Raw genomic sequence first — 15594 nt, forward strand, 5'->3', positions numbered from 1 at the left:
TGGTTACCGCAGGAGGTCATACTGTGAAGGAGATGCGACACGTACTGCTACAAGACTGGTATCGTTACAGCTACCAGCTGAGATCATGAGCTTCGTTTCCCTTGCGTACATGCTCTGATTATGTTGAGGTGGCTAACAGCCTCAGAAAGGTTCGAATGCTCTTCACATTGCTCATTCAGCCACTTCAAACACTAGTCGCACGAACCGGGCTCCGTACCGCATCTTGCCATCATCTCCGGAACTTCGAAGAGCAACACCATCATCCAGCTCTTGTACACAACATCAGTCTAGGTACGAGCACGTTCATGGACCGGTCTAGCTCACTGTCAAGTAGAGCTAAGGCTTGAGATGTATCAAATGTTAGCAGCAGTAATATCAGATCAAGTGCAGAGCTTACCGCCCTTGAGACTATCGAATCAGCGAGCTCCTCTTGGCATCACCCTTGCGGGCTACTATTCATCAGCACCTCGTAGAAGAGGAAGCTCGAATTATCAGCGACTTGAGGTCTTGAACGTATTGCGGCCACCACCACCACTGACGCAGACGATGTAGCCCGGTGCAGCGGCGGCACCTATGTGAGTGAGCACAATCGTGCGCCGGGGGTACGCCTTGGAGGAGAATGATGCTTCGAATAAATCAGTTCGGGCTCAAAGCCGGCGATAATGGGATATCTGTATTGATCGATGCTCCGCATTGCCGAAGAGCTACTGGTGTCCAGAGTCCTTCTCTTTGCCACTGGCATGCACCAGGACTACTCTACCGAATATGTGGGTACAATGACTGTCCCGTCGAGGAACTCGGAGCGGGAAAGGTGGCGACGGTGCGGAGATTTGATAGTTGTGATGTCCATTCTATAGACTAAGCTGGAGGAAAGACATATATGACGTCCCAGAATCCTTGTCCTTGCACTCACGAGCACGAATCCTTTCCTCTTACGAGCAGTGTCACCTCATCGACATGCCTTCAGAACAAACCGCTATGGCTGCAGACATGCCACCTTCGAGCTGAAACATCACTTCAGGATCGCGAACTGCCCAGCACCAAGCTTGAGATATACAGCAGATCGATCACCTTTCGGATCAACAGTCACGTTTCCGCCTGGGCTTTGCGTGAGGTACCGCATGGTTGTATCTCGTGGATGAACCTCCTTGTCAACGTTGATCCAGGCTTCGTGGCCATCGTCGGGATCAGTGTTGATAGCGCAAAGCACCTCCACGTTCGCAAATACCCTAGACCACGCCACAATGCCTTTGATGCGACTTTTGTCATCCATCTTCCTGGTCAATCCGAAGTGCATGCCGTCGCCGGAAATTTCCCTCAAGTATTGTCTGCCTCGTCGTAGCGCAATCTCCCGCTTACGAATCTTGGCTACCTCGCGCACAGCTTGGTAGACATCCTTGTCTTGGTCGAAGAAGTGGACGCCCTTGCTGCGAAAGGCGCCGAAATTGCCGCCAAACATGGCTTCACGGATGTAGCGATCAGCAAAGCCTTCATCGCCGTCGAATCCGGAACCATCGAAAGCTTGTTCGGTGCCGTAGTAGATACAAGGTATACCCAGTGTGCATAAATTCAGCATGAGTGCTGCAGCAACTAGCTTGTTGTTGCCAGATACAGAACAGAAGCGCGCCTTGCCGATCTCTTTCCCTCTCCAGATCTGGTCGTGGTCGTCGATCATAGTGACCAGCTTTTCGCCGAGCCATTTGTGGCTTCCCTTGTCAAGGTATAGAGCGTTGCGGAAGAGGTTGAAGTACTCTTCTGGATTGACATTGCCGCTCGGCAGATTCCAAAGCTTTGCTTGGACGTTCCCGATGCCTAACGCAGCATCGAGACCTGTCCGCTCAACAGTGATGTATGCTTTTTTGTCGCCGTCTGCCTCGTCGCTGGCAACCTCCCCAATCAGCAGGAACTTGTCTTTTCCGAGCAGTTGGGCATATTCGTGGATAACACTGCAAAAGTACCTTGCGGGTCCGTCGCCCATGTGCTTGACGGTATCGATGCGATAACCATCAATATCTGTCTCTGCAATCCAGTATTTGTACACTTCGCACAGAGTCCTTAGGGCAGATGGTGCATTGAAAGCGTAGGGCTCATCTGGACCCAGCACAATATCCTTGAGAGCATAGAAGTCGCCATCCCAATATTCTGGCTTCTTATCCCAACCGCCTGACTTGATGCGGCCTTTGCGTGTGAAGCAATCGGCGTTCTGCAACTCCTTGGGCCACACAGCGCCATCTGGGTAGTGAGAATCGTCGACAGGTCCGAGCCGTAAAGACGCGTTGTTCTGAGCGGCGTAGAAGCCCTTCACATCGAAGGTCTCGCCTGTGTAATCTGGATTGTGGTACTTGTATTCGAAGACATCGCCGCTGTGGTTCAAGATAATGTCAAGTACCACGTACATTTGGTACTCTCGTGAATGAGCGGCCTCGATGAGAGCTTTCAGGTCGTCCTTTGTGCCAAAACGAGGGTCCACCTCAAAGAAGTTCTGTATACCGTAACCGTGATAGGTGTCGGACCATTTGACTTGCTTGAAGATCGGTCCAATCCACAACGTGGTTATCCCTAGCTCCTTCAGGTAACCCAACTTACTTCTCAAGCCCTGCAGGTTCCCGTGTACCCAGTTTTTGCCAGCGTCACGCCAGGCTTGGGCATGCTGGACAGTGTCGATTGCAACACCATTATAGGAGCTGTTGTAGAGCTTATCGAGCGTCTCACTGCCATCAGAGAAACGGTCTGGCAGGAGGAAGTAGAACAATTGGTCATCCCAGGTTAAAGGGGACGGGTGATACTGGATAAGATCGTTCGACGATAAAGGAAGGTACTTCGGAGGCTTTCGATACACGACGTCTCGAACATCGTCAATGCTTTTGATGGCCATGATGCTCAGGTTATGTTCAGGTATGAACGCAGACGCTGGCGCCAACTGACTGCATCGAACGCGTGGGACGGCGATGAACCAAGAGAGGATTCGATGTGTGAATAGTGTTAGGCTGAGGAGTGTCACAAATAGGAGGGCGCATGTCGAATTTTTGACCTTCAGAAGCACGACCAGACTCAACACTGTGCCTGCCACAACATGCACTCACCCCTCTTTCCATGACTTCTTTGTCCGCAAATCTGCTCATGGCGTCCTCCCGAGTGTTAGTAATGTCGATTGTGCACTGCTTGAGCTGAGGGGCGCTCACCTGTTGCGTAAGCCTTCTCAAGTGATATGCATGACTGATTGGTCTCCATCCTGCATCCCTAGTCAATTCTCGCTTGTCTTGCAGACGCGAAGACCGGCTGCCATATGTGGCGTCGAACAAGCGAAATTCATCCACACACGTATTGACCTTGCACAAAAACAGGAGGCAAAAATAGAACTTAGTTCGATATGGAAGTGCTTGGCCCTGAGACGCATGGGAAGCGTGTTAGTGCAACGTCGTCCTCAGGTGCTCGGGTCTTGGGACCTTACCCAGGATTCAGTTCAGTCATCATCGCGCTTCCTTCTCCTGTCCCTGGCGTAATCGGATCTCTTGTAATCACCATCTGAGCCGTATGTTCGTCTGGATGGTTTGTGCCCATGGCTTCCCCTTCTAGGGTCTCGCAGCGGCGCTCCTCCGTCCGAATCGTCTGAAGTATGATCCCGCCTTCGACCTCGCCCGTCAGTGCCATTTCTCTGCCGATCGGGACTCCTTTCGTCTAAGCCGCCATCACGTTTCCGCTCTTTTCGCTGTTCTTTCACAGCTGTATTTGCCGCATCACGATCTTCTGGGCGGTGATGCCTACTGTGGCTATGTCTGTCTCCCCTGTCTTCAACGTCTCTGTGTCTTCTTCGATGATGTTCCTTTTCTGTATCGTCATCTCGATGGCTGCGGTGTCGGTGTCTGTGCTTCCTTTCACGGTCATGCTCGCGTGTCCTGGTCTCTCCTTTTCCATCTCTCTTGTCTCTCGCCAGATAGTCTCTCATAGGATCCTCCTCCTCTCCAGACTCCTTGATAGCCAGCTTCCGCTCTAGGTCGTTTTCTTCCTGGATCATTGGCCGCCTTTTCTTCCTCCGTCTGCGTTCGCCCTCACTCTCGTCTGTGCCACTAGCTCGCTTGCCATTCCGATCAGCCTGGGCTTCTGACTCGAGCCGGTCAATCCTATGAGTATCTTCATCTTCATCATCTCTCTTCTTGTACCTCGTATGATCCACCCTCAGCAAACGTCCAAGTACATCGGCACCTGTCAAGTTGTCCACTGCCAGATCACAACTGCGCTGATCCTCATACTTGATGAAGCCAAAGCCTTTGCTCTTTCCTGTCTCACGATCACGAATCAAGTTCAGATGTGTAGGATTGCCGAACTGGCTGAAAATGGTCACAACGTCACCCTCGGTGAGATCCAGAGGTATCCCACCAACATAGACCCAGGCAGTATCTCGATAGTCAGCATGCCACGATGCTGATGGTGGTGTCGCATTCTCAAGCTCTCGCTTGTTGAGCTGCTGGGTTTGCCGTATTGCATTCATGATGCCTACCACCTACCCCGAGCGCGTATAACGAAGTGAGCAGAGTCGTCGCAATTCGAAATTTATTGGAGATAGTTCAGGCTGCATAACGGAACTGCCTAAGTGCGGATCATGTAGCCTAAAAGACGTCCCGAAGCGCTAAGTTTAAGCTTAAACCACAAGCTGCAGGGGCCATTTGTGTTTCAGATGCGCTCCTTCTCTTTCCTGCGGAGGTGCATTCACGCCCCAAGCAAGAGCATCACGTCGACATCGCGACTTCTACCTACCTAGCGTAGGTACATAACCACACTGTCCTTCACGTAACTCCTGTATCGACCATCGAACACGGCTGGCAAACTTACATAAGGGACAACACTCCAACATGCTTCAATAACATTGACCTATTACGATGGCAACGACGATGACATTCCCTAGCACATCTTCTGTTGGTGTTGGACGTCAGCCGAAGAGACCGACATCAAGTAGAAGTGGTGAGAAGCAAGCAATATGGATACCCATGCTGCAAAGCACATCGAAGGGGAAGGACCTTGCCGAAAAACAACTCATAGTACTGGGAGGCACTCCCGATCAACAGAAGGAGTTTCTAGAACAGCTCAACCCTCCACAGGACACTACAAGGTTACGTTTCAACCAAAACAAGAAGCATCGCCCGGCGCCCGTGTCAAACAAATATGCTCTGGGCTATACATACCATGATGTACTAGATGCAGATCAGGAAGATGTGCTCGCAAGGATGAACGTGTATACCTTGTCGAACCCTTCTGGCGCATTTGCACCACTATTGCGACCGCTCTTGAACGCCAAAACTGCGAAAGAGACTCTCATCACAGTATTACTGGACTGGTCCGAACCGTGGAAATGGGCGCGACAGCTGCGGCAATGGGTACGGCTACTGCGAGAAGTAATATTGAGCCTCGACGACGAGACCAAGATCGAGATGGAGGAGAATATGAATGCTTGGAAGGAAAAAAGAACAGGCCTAGATGCACAAAATCAGTCAGCTGAGCATAAAGCGGGTGCAACGCCTGCACAGCCACCAGGTCCAGGAGAATGGGACGAAGGCCTAGGCATACCACTGAGCGTCGTCTGCATAAAGAGTGAGAACATTGAAAAGCTGGAAAGAGAGCAGGGTTGGCAGGAAGACCACTTCGATTATCTACTCCAATGGCTGCGCACTGTTCTGCTGAAGCATGGCTCAAGTCTGTGCTTCGTTGCGAGCTACGACTCCAACGACCTGAGAACATTACTGCATTCAAGTTTGAGCATACAGTCCTTGCTGAAAAAGGAAGTTGCGAGGCACAACGTTATAGATCGCGACAAGATCTTAGTACCACCCAACTGGGACAGTTGGGGTAAGATCAGGATACTGCGGGATGCTTTCGAGGCTGAAATTGTTGCCGAACGCTGGTCGCTCGATATACTAGGTCATCCAGATCAAAGTGTGGATTTTGACAACCCCGAGTCGGACAACGAATCGGCTGTCGCCCTCTACGAGTCCTCGATACCGAAGCAAGCAGAAGCTCAATCACGATCGAAGCAGCAGCCACAGATCACAGTGACCGTTCCATCATTACAAGAGTTCTTGCAGAGCCAGAAAGCACGGCAAGACAAATGGATTGAGGACGAGGAGAAGGAAGCTCATGCTGGTGGTGGCCGTAACTACAACACAGCTTCCAACGATCATAAAGACGTGCTTAAGCCTACGAAAAATAGGGTCGTTGACCATATTGGCTCATACCAGATCAATGTCAACGGTATCGATGTTGATGCAGAAGAAGCGACAAGGAGGCTGCGAGAACGTGAGCAGGAACGTCACACATCGACTAAACGCGAAGGCACGCCGACAGGCAACAAACCGACCAAGGCGCCTGTGGACGAGGAACAAAGTACTGAGCAGTACAAGAGCTTCTTTGCAAGTTTGATGACGAAGAAGGCGGGCGGGAGGTCGGGTGTGACGAGCGGCGTTGCGAGTCCGAGAAGGGAGAGTCCTACCCCTGAGAGAAGGATAACGGATAATGCGTAGGTAGGTTGTGCAAGCTTTTCTTCGTGCTGCAACATCGAGAGCAAGCTTTCTACGATCAACAGTATGGTCCGAGCTTTGGTCTCGTCCAGGGATCGAGTATAGACACAGCCTTGACTCTTTTCTGGACCTTGACATACACAATCCAATTCACGATCGAATTTCTGGAACCATATTCATGCCAAGGACATGCTTCGGGGTTCGGACGAAGTCGGTCCGATATTTCTCATTAATGGTGGGCTGCAGATCGACACGTGGTGGGCAAGCCACATCTCAAAGGCTATCGCAAACCAAGAATACTGATATCGTAGATTCTAACCGAGGTTGCTGAGCGTTTCAAGAAGTTTTCAGAAGAAGACAGCATACTCTCAGGACACAACTTAGCAGTTGTTGACTCATTGAAGCCACCGCTACGAATACGTCACTCATCACTGAATGATCATCCGAACAGAGATTGGGAGGCAAGTGACACCGTGACAAGCAAGCCCATACCACTTCACAGTTGCCGAATACGATACATCTGAAACCGAGGAACTGCCTTACGTGCAGTACCTGGAACAACCGCTCCGCACCTTCTCATTTTCTATCTAATCCTAGCTATCCAACCTCAGAAACGGAACTCTTCTGGTACCATCATCATGGCAGAATCAGCACCGCAAGCCCTTAACGTCGATCAACCAGGTTCAGCACCACCACCCCCACCACCCCATCTCCCAGAACACTTCATCTTCCCCTCTCACCTCCCAACTCCGCCCTTCATCGACATCGATGGCGTCCCCAACTTCCGCGACATGGGCGGCTACCTCATCGCCTCCTCCTACCTCTCCGGAGCCGGCACCTCAAACACGACACCAATGATGTTCCGCCGTGGCCTCCTCTACCGCTGCGCTCACCCACAACTCCTGACCGAACAGGGCAACAAGACCATGACAAACGACCTAAACATAAAACACATCTTCGACTTCCGCTCCGCCCCCGAGGTTAAAAAGCTCAGCGCGTCACTCGAGAAGACAGCCAACACCGATGCGCCTACCAATCCACATTCTCTGGCCCTGCAACCTGATGGTGTAACCCGACACTTCACACCCGTCTACGAAGAAGAAGACTACGGCCCCGTTGCCCTCGCCCGGAAACTGGAGTGGTATACTTCCGCACAAAGCAAGTCCCAGAAACTGCCCTACGCGTACAGCGAGGGCTTTGTAAACGCGTACCGCGACATCGCGACTCATGCGACGATCAGTGACAAGAGCCGGGCTGCGTACCCGACTATCCTGCGGCAGATTATTGAGCACCCGGATGAGCCGCTTGTGTTTCATTGTACAGCGGGCAAGGATCGAACGGGTGTCTTGGCCGCGCTGCTTCTACGCTTGGCTGGCGTGGACGATGAGACGATTGCATGGGAATATGCGCTTACCGAACCGGGTCTTGGCTCGTGGCGCGACGTGTTCATTGAACGGATCGCAAAGGGTGGAATGGGACAGGCGGGGGCAGCGAGTAAGGCTATGGGAGAAGCTAAGCCGAAGATGAGTCGGGAGGAGGCGGCACGAATCTGCGGGAGTAGAGCGGGAAATGTTAAGGCGTTCTTGACGATTGTGCTTGATGGGGAGTTTGGGGGTGTGGAGAGGTATTTGACTGAGAAATGTGGATTGACGAAGGAGGAGGTGGAGAAGTTGAGGAAGATTCTTGTCGTGCCGGTGCAGAAGGTGGAGGATGTGGTTAGGGTGCAGGGGATTAAGGGGTGGACGCCTGAGGGTGGTGTGCAGGGTGGCGCTGGGGAGAAAGATGGTGATTTTGGGAGGGAGTTGCCAATTAATGAGGGTGCGGGGCGGGAGACGGAGGGGAAGGTCATGGCTGGCTAAGGCTTGACGTGTTTGTGCTCACCTTGAACTACGCCTTGGGCGTGAGCACCGTTGCTTGGAATAGAATGGGCTACCTTGACCTTGACGCAGAAGTTATGAAGAGCTAGAATTTAGATCGATCATTTCAGGTATGTCTTTTCAGCATTGTTTCTCCCTGGTCGTTACGATCGAATGAGACACAGGCTGCGTGCTTCATATCAATTCAATCGTCTTCCTTGCTTCAGCAAGCAATACCTCTGTTATGGGACCCGCAAACGTCCAGAACCTCAAGCTCGTAAGGTGTACTTCTTACCCATTGGGCTCTTTGTCGCTGAGACAACGTGACGCACTCCTCAAGCTCGCCGTCTCTGCCACCATATCCTCAGCCTCAAGCTCTTCGTTCCCGAGCCATCTTCTTCCCCAGTATTATCCCGCTGAGCTTACATTCCACCTCCAGCAAGACCTCGCCACTATTCTGAAAACATGTCTCGAGAATGATCTTGTGCCATACGTGGCAGACTCTCATGGCACTGTAAGCTGAGAGGTCGAATTTGTCGTTGAACGATGCTTTGGTCCACTCGCATGTATCGTACTTCGCGAGCCGAGAGATCTTGATGTGTGGATTTGCGAGGGAAGGTTCAATCTTGAGAACGTCTGTAATCATCTTGGAGTGGTTGGGTTTCAGTGTACCGATTGTGTCGAGGTTTGCAAGGACCATGCGAAGGATTTCGGCTGGCAGTGAATGTATTGTTGCCATCTCGTTAAGTCTCTTCAGGATCCAGAAGGATGTCAGTAAGGCGATCCCAGTCTACAGTATCTCGTGACTTACCTGTACCTGTATCAGGCTACTGAGATTTCAAGAAGGGTGTAGTCTCGTGTATTTAACCAGGACCAGATCGATTTCGGAGGATGTGATCTCTAGCAGAAACGTTTTCGGAATAGGTAAGGGACTGATGAGACAAGAAAGCCGTGGGTACATATCTGAAAGTGTTTGTTCTTGTCACTTTGCTTGACCTTCAATTCCACGTGACAATGATTGAAAGTATTCTGGTCAGGCTTGACAGGTTCTATGCCAATATATATCTTCGGCTTACTAGTCATAGTACCTGCTTGCTGTGTCCGGTGCCCTCCTGAGACGAATTCTGGCCTGATAAGGCGGCTGGTGCCCAATGAGTTCAGTTATGCCCAGCTGAGCCTGGCTTGTGCCCATCCATTACTTCCACCACGCACCAACCATCTCAACGAGCAGCAAAGTCTCCACACTACCAAATCACCCCCACCATGGATCCTGCTTCGCCACAACAAATTTCTGCTCCACGGCGTGATGGCCATCCTCCTCATCGTCCTGTTCCTCGTGAACAGTACCCTCCCTACCTTTCCACACCTCCCTCACATCTCCAGCCTCCCTTGCAAACCCCCTCCTCATTCTCATAAACACATCCATATTTCTCTCATCCACTTACCTCCTCACGTCCGAGACTCGGCCACTCCTCTCATGCCAAGTCTCAACACTCCAGATGTCCACATCCTCATTGAACACAGTCGAGAAGGCGACGTTGCGCTAGTACCGACAGACTTGCATGGCGTGGAAGACGGAGTGGTCGATGTTGGATGTGAAGAAGAGGATGGATTTCTGGATGGTGGTGATATTGCTGGTGCTGCCACTGGGTTGAACGAGATCTGAAAGGTACGTGGTGTTGTTTGTGCTGCAGTCGGGGATAAGAGATCTAGGGCCATTGATTGAGTCGAAGTCGATGACCCCTAAGAGGTTCATGTGTGCGATGATGAGACGAAGGATCTCAGGGGGCAAGGAGTTGATGTGGGTGGTGGGTGTGGCGATGTTGGGGTTTGTGTTGCTGTCAGTCAGGGTAACTCAATGTTGGGCATGTAGGGGAGGTGTGACTTACTCGGTCATGGTTTTGGTTGGACTACTAACTGAACTTGACGTCCTTGTGGCGCTACGAATGCGCTGTTTACTGCGTTGGTGGATGGAGAATACCGGCCGAGGACGAAATCAATATATACTCGAGGGAAGATATGATGCTTCTTAAGACTAATCATTAGTACTCTTCCGCTGTCGCCCGTTTGCAAGCACTGATTTTCACTACCTGACTGCAGTAGAGCACAACGACCAGGTGACACTGACATACAATATCGAAAGGCTGAATATCCATCTCCTCGCCTCACGATCCTCTACTGCAGATCCACACAGGCCATACCGTAGATCTCAAGCCCCCATCCTCACGCGATTCCTCAAACCCCTCAGTCGTCGTCTCTCCCTCTGTCTCTTTGACCTGTGCTCCCTCTCTTCATCTTCGCGCTCTTTCTTCACAACCTCGTTTCTGCGATCACACTCGATTTGAAGTGCATCTCTTACATTGCGAAGCCGCTTGAGTTCGCAATCAAGCTTGTCCGTTGTCCACGAAGACCAGTCATCGTTGAAGGCAATATCGACGAGAATTGCTGCCCATAAGGTACACACCGAGTACGCTGAGAAGAATGTGACTTCGAATCGCTCAGTCCAGACTAGATATCTTGCCATGTCTGTGTTTGGTATGTCAAGCTTCAGAAGCTCAGACAGTACTGGTGCTTCTCGTGGTGAGTCTTCGAGGCCAAGGTCTTTGACGATCTGCATGTGGTACTCGTTGATCGGGTATATTGTTCCTAGCACATCGAAATGCTTGAAGATGTTTCGCAGGATTTCGGTGGGGAAAGAGTTGATGTGTGTCATGTTGATGAACAGTCTTGCTAGATTGAGAGGGTACGGCCCAGTCACAAAAGATCTGTGGCTGCAGGCTATCTACATCAAACGTGCGAGTAGATACAATGGAGGGGAAAGACAAGTAAAAGGTGGAAACCAGCAACGGAGGTTTCACCTCAAGCCAGCCAGACTTCTTACTTTCCTGTGAACCTTCACTTTCTTGGTTCATCCAGGTTACCTGCTTAGACAAACCGGCCAACCACACTCGAGCCCTCATACCGGATAGTCCCTAATATCCCCATTTCCGATGTCAGTGACACTTTCACTACTCATTGTCCTTGATGGCTGGTTTGACAGCCCTCTGCCAACGGCCCCGAATGTTCTTCTGCGTTTCCAATCGACGTACTGCTTCGGCTCGTGCCTTGTTGCACTCCATGCGAAGCATTATACATGCTTGATTGAGTAACTCGTATTGCACTCCATTCAGACCCTGAGGAATAGTAGTCTTGAACAAGACCTCGAAGGCACCATCACGCCATGCTTTGCACACCTGTGCAACCATGAATATCGCAGGATCAACATTTTCACAATCTTGTGCTTCGAACTGTTGCATGAGCATGATGATGACCTCGAATGGGAGGGAGTTGATGGTGGCCATCTTGCTTAGGCTGCTTGCTGGAGGGTGCCAGTCTTGTTCGTCGTTGTAGTTTTTCTATACTATACCTTTGATCTTGCAATGTATTAAGGTGGATTGAGACAGTGGCGCAGTATCGATCGGACAGCGAGAATATGAAAGCACTTCATCTGAAGGACGTCGACAGCTTGCAGAAGGAAGGTGAGTATCAAACGATGCCGTCGAAGATAATCAGGTACGGGGTCATATTCGTTGGCGGTATTGCACTTTGGCTTGGGCTTGGGCTTCGTCACTTCCACGACACTTTCAAGCCTGTGAAAGTCTCGACCGCACAGTGGAGGTGTAAGATAGCACCATGGGACAATGCAATTCGCTTTTTCTGATTCGTTTTGTGCCTTCACTCCACCAGCACTCCCCCAAGCTGACACGCGTAGTATATCCAGCACCGACCTCATTATCACTCAAGACCCTTTCACAGTTGTGGCATACCCTCATCGCCAGTCAGAGTTCATATCGAAGATTGCTCTGGTCACCCTCGCCAGCCTATTCCAGTCTCGACGCTGCTCAATAAGCCTATCCTCCTTCTCCTTCACTGCCTTCCTGCAACGTCCTTCAAGCGAGCTCATTTCCATGGACAACAAGCAGTCCCCATATGCAGGGTTCGCCAGTATATCCATCGAGGTATCGATGCCAAGCATTAACTCGATTGTTGCGTCTCGCCAGAAGCGGCAGACTCGCATCGCACCGAAGATTGTGAGGTCGACCTCTTCGTAGGCTGGAGCACTTAGATACTTGAGGACCATGCGTAGGAGCTCGGGAGAGAACAGGACTCGTTCTTTTGGAGATGTGGTTGTTGACATCTTAGTTGTGCTGGCCTATGCACTGTGGTCTGGCACGATTAGTGGTTCTGTTGACTATTTGTAGGATTAATGGGTGCTCTGCTGACCTGATCGGAAGCTGTGTTTCAACAAGGTTATGGATCAGGACCGGACGCAACAGGATAGTGCTGGTCGTGACCGAAGAAAAGAGCCGAACAGGTTCTAGGCAGGTCCAAATGTGTTCTAGACAAGTACATCTTCCATTGTGGGTCCAGCATACAATTTCACTTTCACTTCTCCCGCTTTATTTCGGCAAATCTCAGTTGCAATGCTGTTTCTCTGCTTGAGCCAATCGAAGCGCGGTACTATATGGGCCATCATATCTTTGACCGCAAAGTGATTGGCACTTTCGTGTCAGCGACAGACACCGGGCACGACAGACCACACCGCTCGAATCAGCCCTAGGCAGCATTCACAGCCTCGCTACTCATCTGGATGTTCTGAGTCCGGGCGAATTGACGCTGTCGTACGAATACCAGTTCCTCCAGGGACTTGTTCTTGCGATCTCTGTACTGCACATCGGGTATCAACCACCATGTGAATCCCGCGCCCACAACCATAGGTAGAGAAAATATCATCAGCACCCACCCGAGCCATTTTGACTTGGGGTCTGAGCTTTTTACCTCGTTACTGCCACTACTGAACTTCACGTAGGCCAGAAATATCGTGGTAATCATTGAACCAACCTTCCCAGCTGCTGCACTGATCCCATGGCATGTAGCTCTGTATTTGGTCGGGAAGAGTTTTGCTGGAATGACGAAGGTGAGCGTGTTCGGGCCACAGTAAAAAGCCAATTGGCAGAGCACGAAGAGTGTGATGGTCACTCCGTGGAAGCCAGTTTGCACGGTCGACGAGAAGGTCGCCCCTGTAATGATGAAAAGACTTGCAAGGACCAGAAACGACGCTAGCTGGAACTTGCGTCGATTGACCTTGTCAATCAAATAGATCATTATGAGGGCGCCAGTGATGGCTCCAATCGAAGAGATTACCATAGCATGGGTGCTGTTCGTAATCAGGATGGTGTAGATCCCTGCCTCGGGGTCTTCCACGTCTAGATTTGTGTCCCACACTGGGCGGTCCGGTCTCTGATCCGCATTCTGATACCACAGTTTTGAGACTGTTTGTGGTGAGTTCAAGGACAGAGCGTAAAAGCCAATATCGAGTAGAAACCAGCATAGGCCCGTTCCGAGAAGTAGAATCCAGTTGCCATCATTGAAGAAGTACTGCTTGGCTTGTATCTTCGATTGGTCGATATCGATAACATCGACAGCCTCCTCAGATATGGCCGAGGACGGAGCCATGCCGTCGAAGTCGTCGTTATCAGCTGCAATAGCTGCGCCAACTGTATCGATATTTGCTTGCTTCACCCACGCAGGTTCCAGATTGGCAGCATTGAATCTGTTCGTTTCTTCGAAAGCCTTGGTGATGTTGTCGCTCACGTCTAAAGTGTATCGTGGTGATTCGGGGATAGTGAGCCGCAGGATAGCCGCGGCAAAAGCTGGAATTAGTGACAAGCCAATGACCCATCTCCAGATCTGATCGACGGATCTTGGCGACGGAACTGGATGCCGGTCACGAACAATCATTGTGACGACCAAAGACACTAGGTTCGCTGTCATATACCCGAATGCTTGCCCTGAGAAAACAGCCGCCAGCATACGTGCTCTCCGTCGTGTTGGAGCAAACTCCGAAACTATCGTCGCGCTGAGCGGATAATCTCCTCCTAGTTCATGTCAGTGGATTGCAACATGCAGTCTGTAAGGGTGAACCTACCTAAGCCCACACCAGTGATGAAGCGCCAGAATGTCAGCCAAGACACGACGTCCATTGAGCCATAAGTGGACCAGTCAATGCGGTCTGCCTCAACTTCTGTTCCTACAGACAGCGCGTAGCCTGGAGACGACATCACGACACCAATGGTACCAACTATCAGCAGCAGAAGCTCGTGACCGTAGATCTTCCGTCGTCCAAAAGTGTCGCTCAGCCAGCCAAAGAGTACCATTCCTAGTACGCAGCCTCCTAGGGTAGCCAAATTTACCGCCATCTCATGTGAAGCTGTGGTGGCATTGTTCCAGTAGATGTAACCCACCATTGGGTTGATTGAATTGCTGGCGAAGAGTAGATAGCTGTCGGTAAAGAAGCCTAGGCCTGCGACAAGGACGATGAGGTAGTTGTTACCTCCAGCTTCAATGGCTTCGTATGTAAGCCGTCGACCCTGTCTGGGGTTTCTGGCCTCTCGTCTATGTTCAGCCTGGTCGATGAACCAGTGGATGTTGTTCACAGCCCGTCTGACGCGGATAGCCATTTGTGCGATCGTAAGTCAGGATCAAGAGACGATGGCCAGCTGTAGACACACGGGACATTCAACTCCTGCTTGAGAGTCTGGAGGAGACATATTATGTTCTCCTAGAAACATGCTATGGCTAGTGTGGAAGGCAGAGCGTGTGATGAAGTGGGAAGGCGTAAGTGCTGGGCTGAATTGTCCCTGCATGATGCTTGCCTTCGATTGGCTCGCTCCCAAGAGACCTGCCAACCGGTGCATGGAGACTCAATCTTGCCGTCACATACGTGACCATCCGTTTGTAATTGACGAAGAGAGGCATGCAAGCCTCAACTTTACATCACCAGCTTTCACCAGGAGTCGTCCGTATTCATGAGTAATTCATCTCTGTGCACCACGCAGACAATGGATGTTGGGTGTGCCTGACACGCATTTGTCAACTTCTCGCAAATGGCAGCATTTCGTAATGATAGTAGGCCTGCGCGTAGTAAGCCCTCGGACGTCTCTATCGCATGCGTACTGCCACGCGAACAACATGACGGATCGAATGTCGGGCGTAGTCTCGCCGGTGTGGTGTGTTAGGGATTTCGAGTAGCTGCCGGCTCAGGCTTGTAGCTATAGAACAAGGCGCACTCAGAGACGGGACTGTGCCGTACTTCGAGAAGTTCGACAAGGGTGTGATGGTGTCGTCTACCTATTACTACATAGCCAAGCTGCTGTGATTACTTGTAAGGGACAACGCACCAAATCACG

General features: G+C 51.0%; 10 protein-coding genes across 10 annotated transcripts; 2 read left to right on the forward strand and 8 right to left on the reverse strand.

The window, feature by feature from the left end:
• Nucleotides 1-1012: 1012 nt before the first annotated feature.
• Nucleotides 1013-2875, reverse strand: PMZ80_005546 (uncharacterized protein; the record flags this gene model as incomplete). Its single annotated transcript, XM_064873966.1, has 1 exon — nt 1013-2875. One exon carries the CDS (start codon nt 2873-2875, stop codon nt 1013-1015), a length of 1863 nt encoding a protein of 620 aa, XP_064729688.1.
• Nucleotides 2876-3463: 588 nt separating this feature from the next.
• On the reverse strand, nt 3464-4489 carry cwf29 (RNA-binding protein Cwf29; the record flags this gene model as incomplete). The annotated part of the gene is made up of 1 exon (XM_064873967.1): nt 3464-4489. One exon carries the CDS (start codon nt 4487-4489, stop codon nt 3464-3466), a length of 1026 nt encoding a protein of 341 aa, XP_064729689.1.
• Nucleotides 4490-4877: 388 nt separating this feature from the next.
• PMZ80_005548 (uncharacterized protein) lies at nt 4878-6512 on the forward strand (the record flags this gene model as incomplete). Its single annotated transcript, XM_064873968.1, has 1 exon — nt 4878-6512. One exon carries the CDS (start codon nt 4878-4880, stop codon nt 6510-6512), a length of 1635 nt encoding a protein of 544 aa, XP_064729690.1.
• A 635-nt stretch (nt 6513-7147) lies between these two features.
• Nucleotides 7148-8368, forward strand: PMZ80_005549 (uncharacterized protein; the record flags this gene model as incomplete). The annotated part of the gene is made up of 1 exon (XM_064873969.1): nt 7148-8368. One exon carries the CDS (start codon nt 7148-7150, stop codon nt 8366-8368), a length of 1221 nt encoding a protein of 406 aa, XP_064729691.1.
• A 367-nt stretch (nt 8369-8735) lies between these two features.
• On the reverse strand, nt 8736-9104 carry PMZ80_005550 (uncharacterized protein; the record flags this gene model as incomplete). Its single annotated transcript, XM_064873970.1, has 1 exon — nt 8736-9104. The coding sequence occupies one exon, from the start codon at nt 9102-9104 to the stop codon at nt 8736-8738; it is 369 nt and encodes a 122-aa protein (XP_064729692.1).
• Nucleotides 9105-9617: 513 nt separating this feature from the next.
• On the reverse strand, nt 9618-9791 carry PMZ80_005551 (uncharacterized protein; the record flags this gene model as incomplete). The annotated part of the gene is made up of 1 exon (XM_064873971.1): nt 9618-9791. The coding sequence occupies one exon, from the start codon at nt 9789-9791 to the stop codon at nt 9618-9620; it is 174 nt and encodes a 57-aa protein (XP_064729693.1).
• A 117-nt stretch (nt 9792-9908) lies between these two features.
• Nucleotides 9909-10262, reverse strand: PMZ80_005552 (uncharacterized protein; the record flags this gene model as incomplete). Its single annotated transcript, XM_064873972.1, has 2 exons — nt 9909-10203; nt 10255-10262. The coding sequence occupies 2 exons, from the start codon at nt 10260-10262 to the stop codon at nt 9909-9911; spliced, it is 303 nt and encodes a 100-aa protein (XP_064729694.1).
• A 312-nt stretch (nt 10263-10574) lies between these two features.
• PMZ80_005553 (uncharacterized protein) lies at nt 10575-11078 on the reverse strand (the record flags this gene model as incomplete). Its single annotated transcript, XM_064873973.1, has 1 exon — nt 10575-11078. One exon carries the CDS (start codon nt 11076-11078, stop codon nt 10575-10577), a length of 504 nt encoding a protein of 167 aa, XP_064729695.1.
• Nucleotides 11079-11373: 295 nt separating this feature from the next.
• On the reverse strand, nt 11374-12542 carry PMZ80_005554 (uncharacterized protein; the record flags this gene model as incomplete). Its single annotated transcript, XM_064873974.1, has 2 exons — nt 11374-11760; nt 12216-12542. 2 exons carry the CDS (start codon nt 12540-12542, stop codon nt 11374-11376), a joined length of 714 nt encoding a protein of 237 aa, XP_064729696.1.
• A 419-nt stretch (nt 12543-12961) lies between these two features.
• Nucleotides 12962-14865, reverse strand: PMZ80_005555 (uncharacterized protein; the record flags this gene model as incomplete). The annotated part of the gene is made up of 2 exons (XM_064873975.1): nt 12962-14283; nt 14334-14865. 2 exons carry the CDS (start codon nt 14863-14865, stop codon nt 12962-12964), a joined length of 1854 nt encoding a protein of 617 aa, XP_064729697.1.
• Nucleotides 14866-15594: the final 729 nt, after the last annotated feature.

The sequence above is a fragment of the Knufia obscura genome (assembly GCF_036327395.1).
Source record: "Knufia obscura strain CCFEE 5817 isolate CBS 148926 chromosome Unknown scaffold_6, whole genome shotgun sequence".
NCBI lineage: Eukaryota > Fungi > Ascomycota > Eurotiomycetes > Chaetothyriales > Trichomeriaceae > Knufia > Knufia obscura.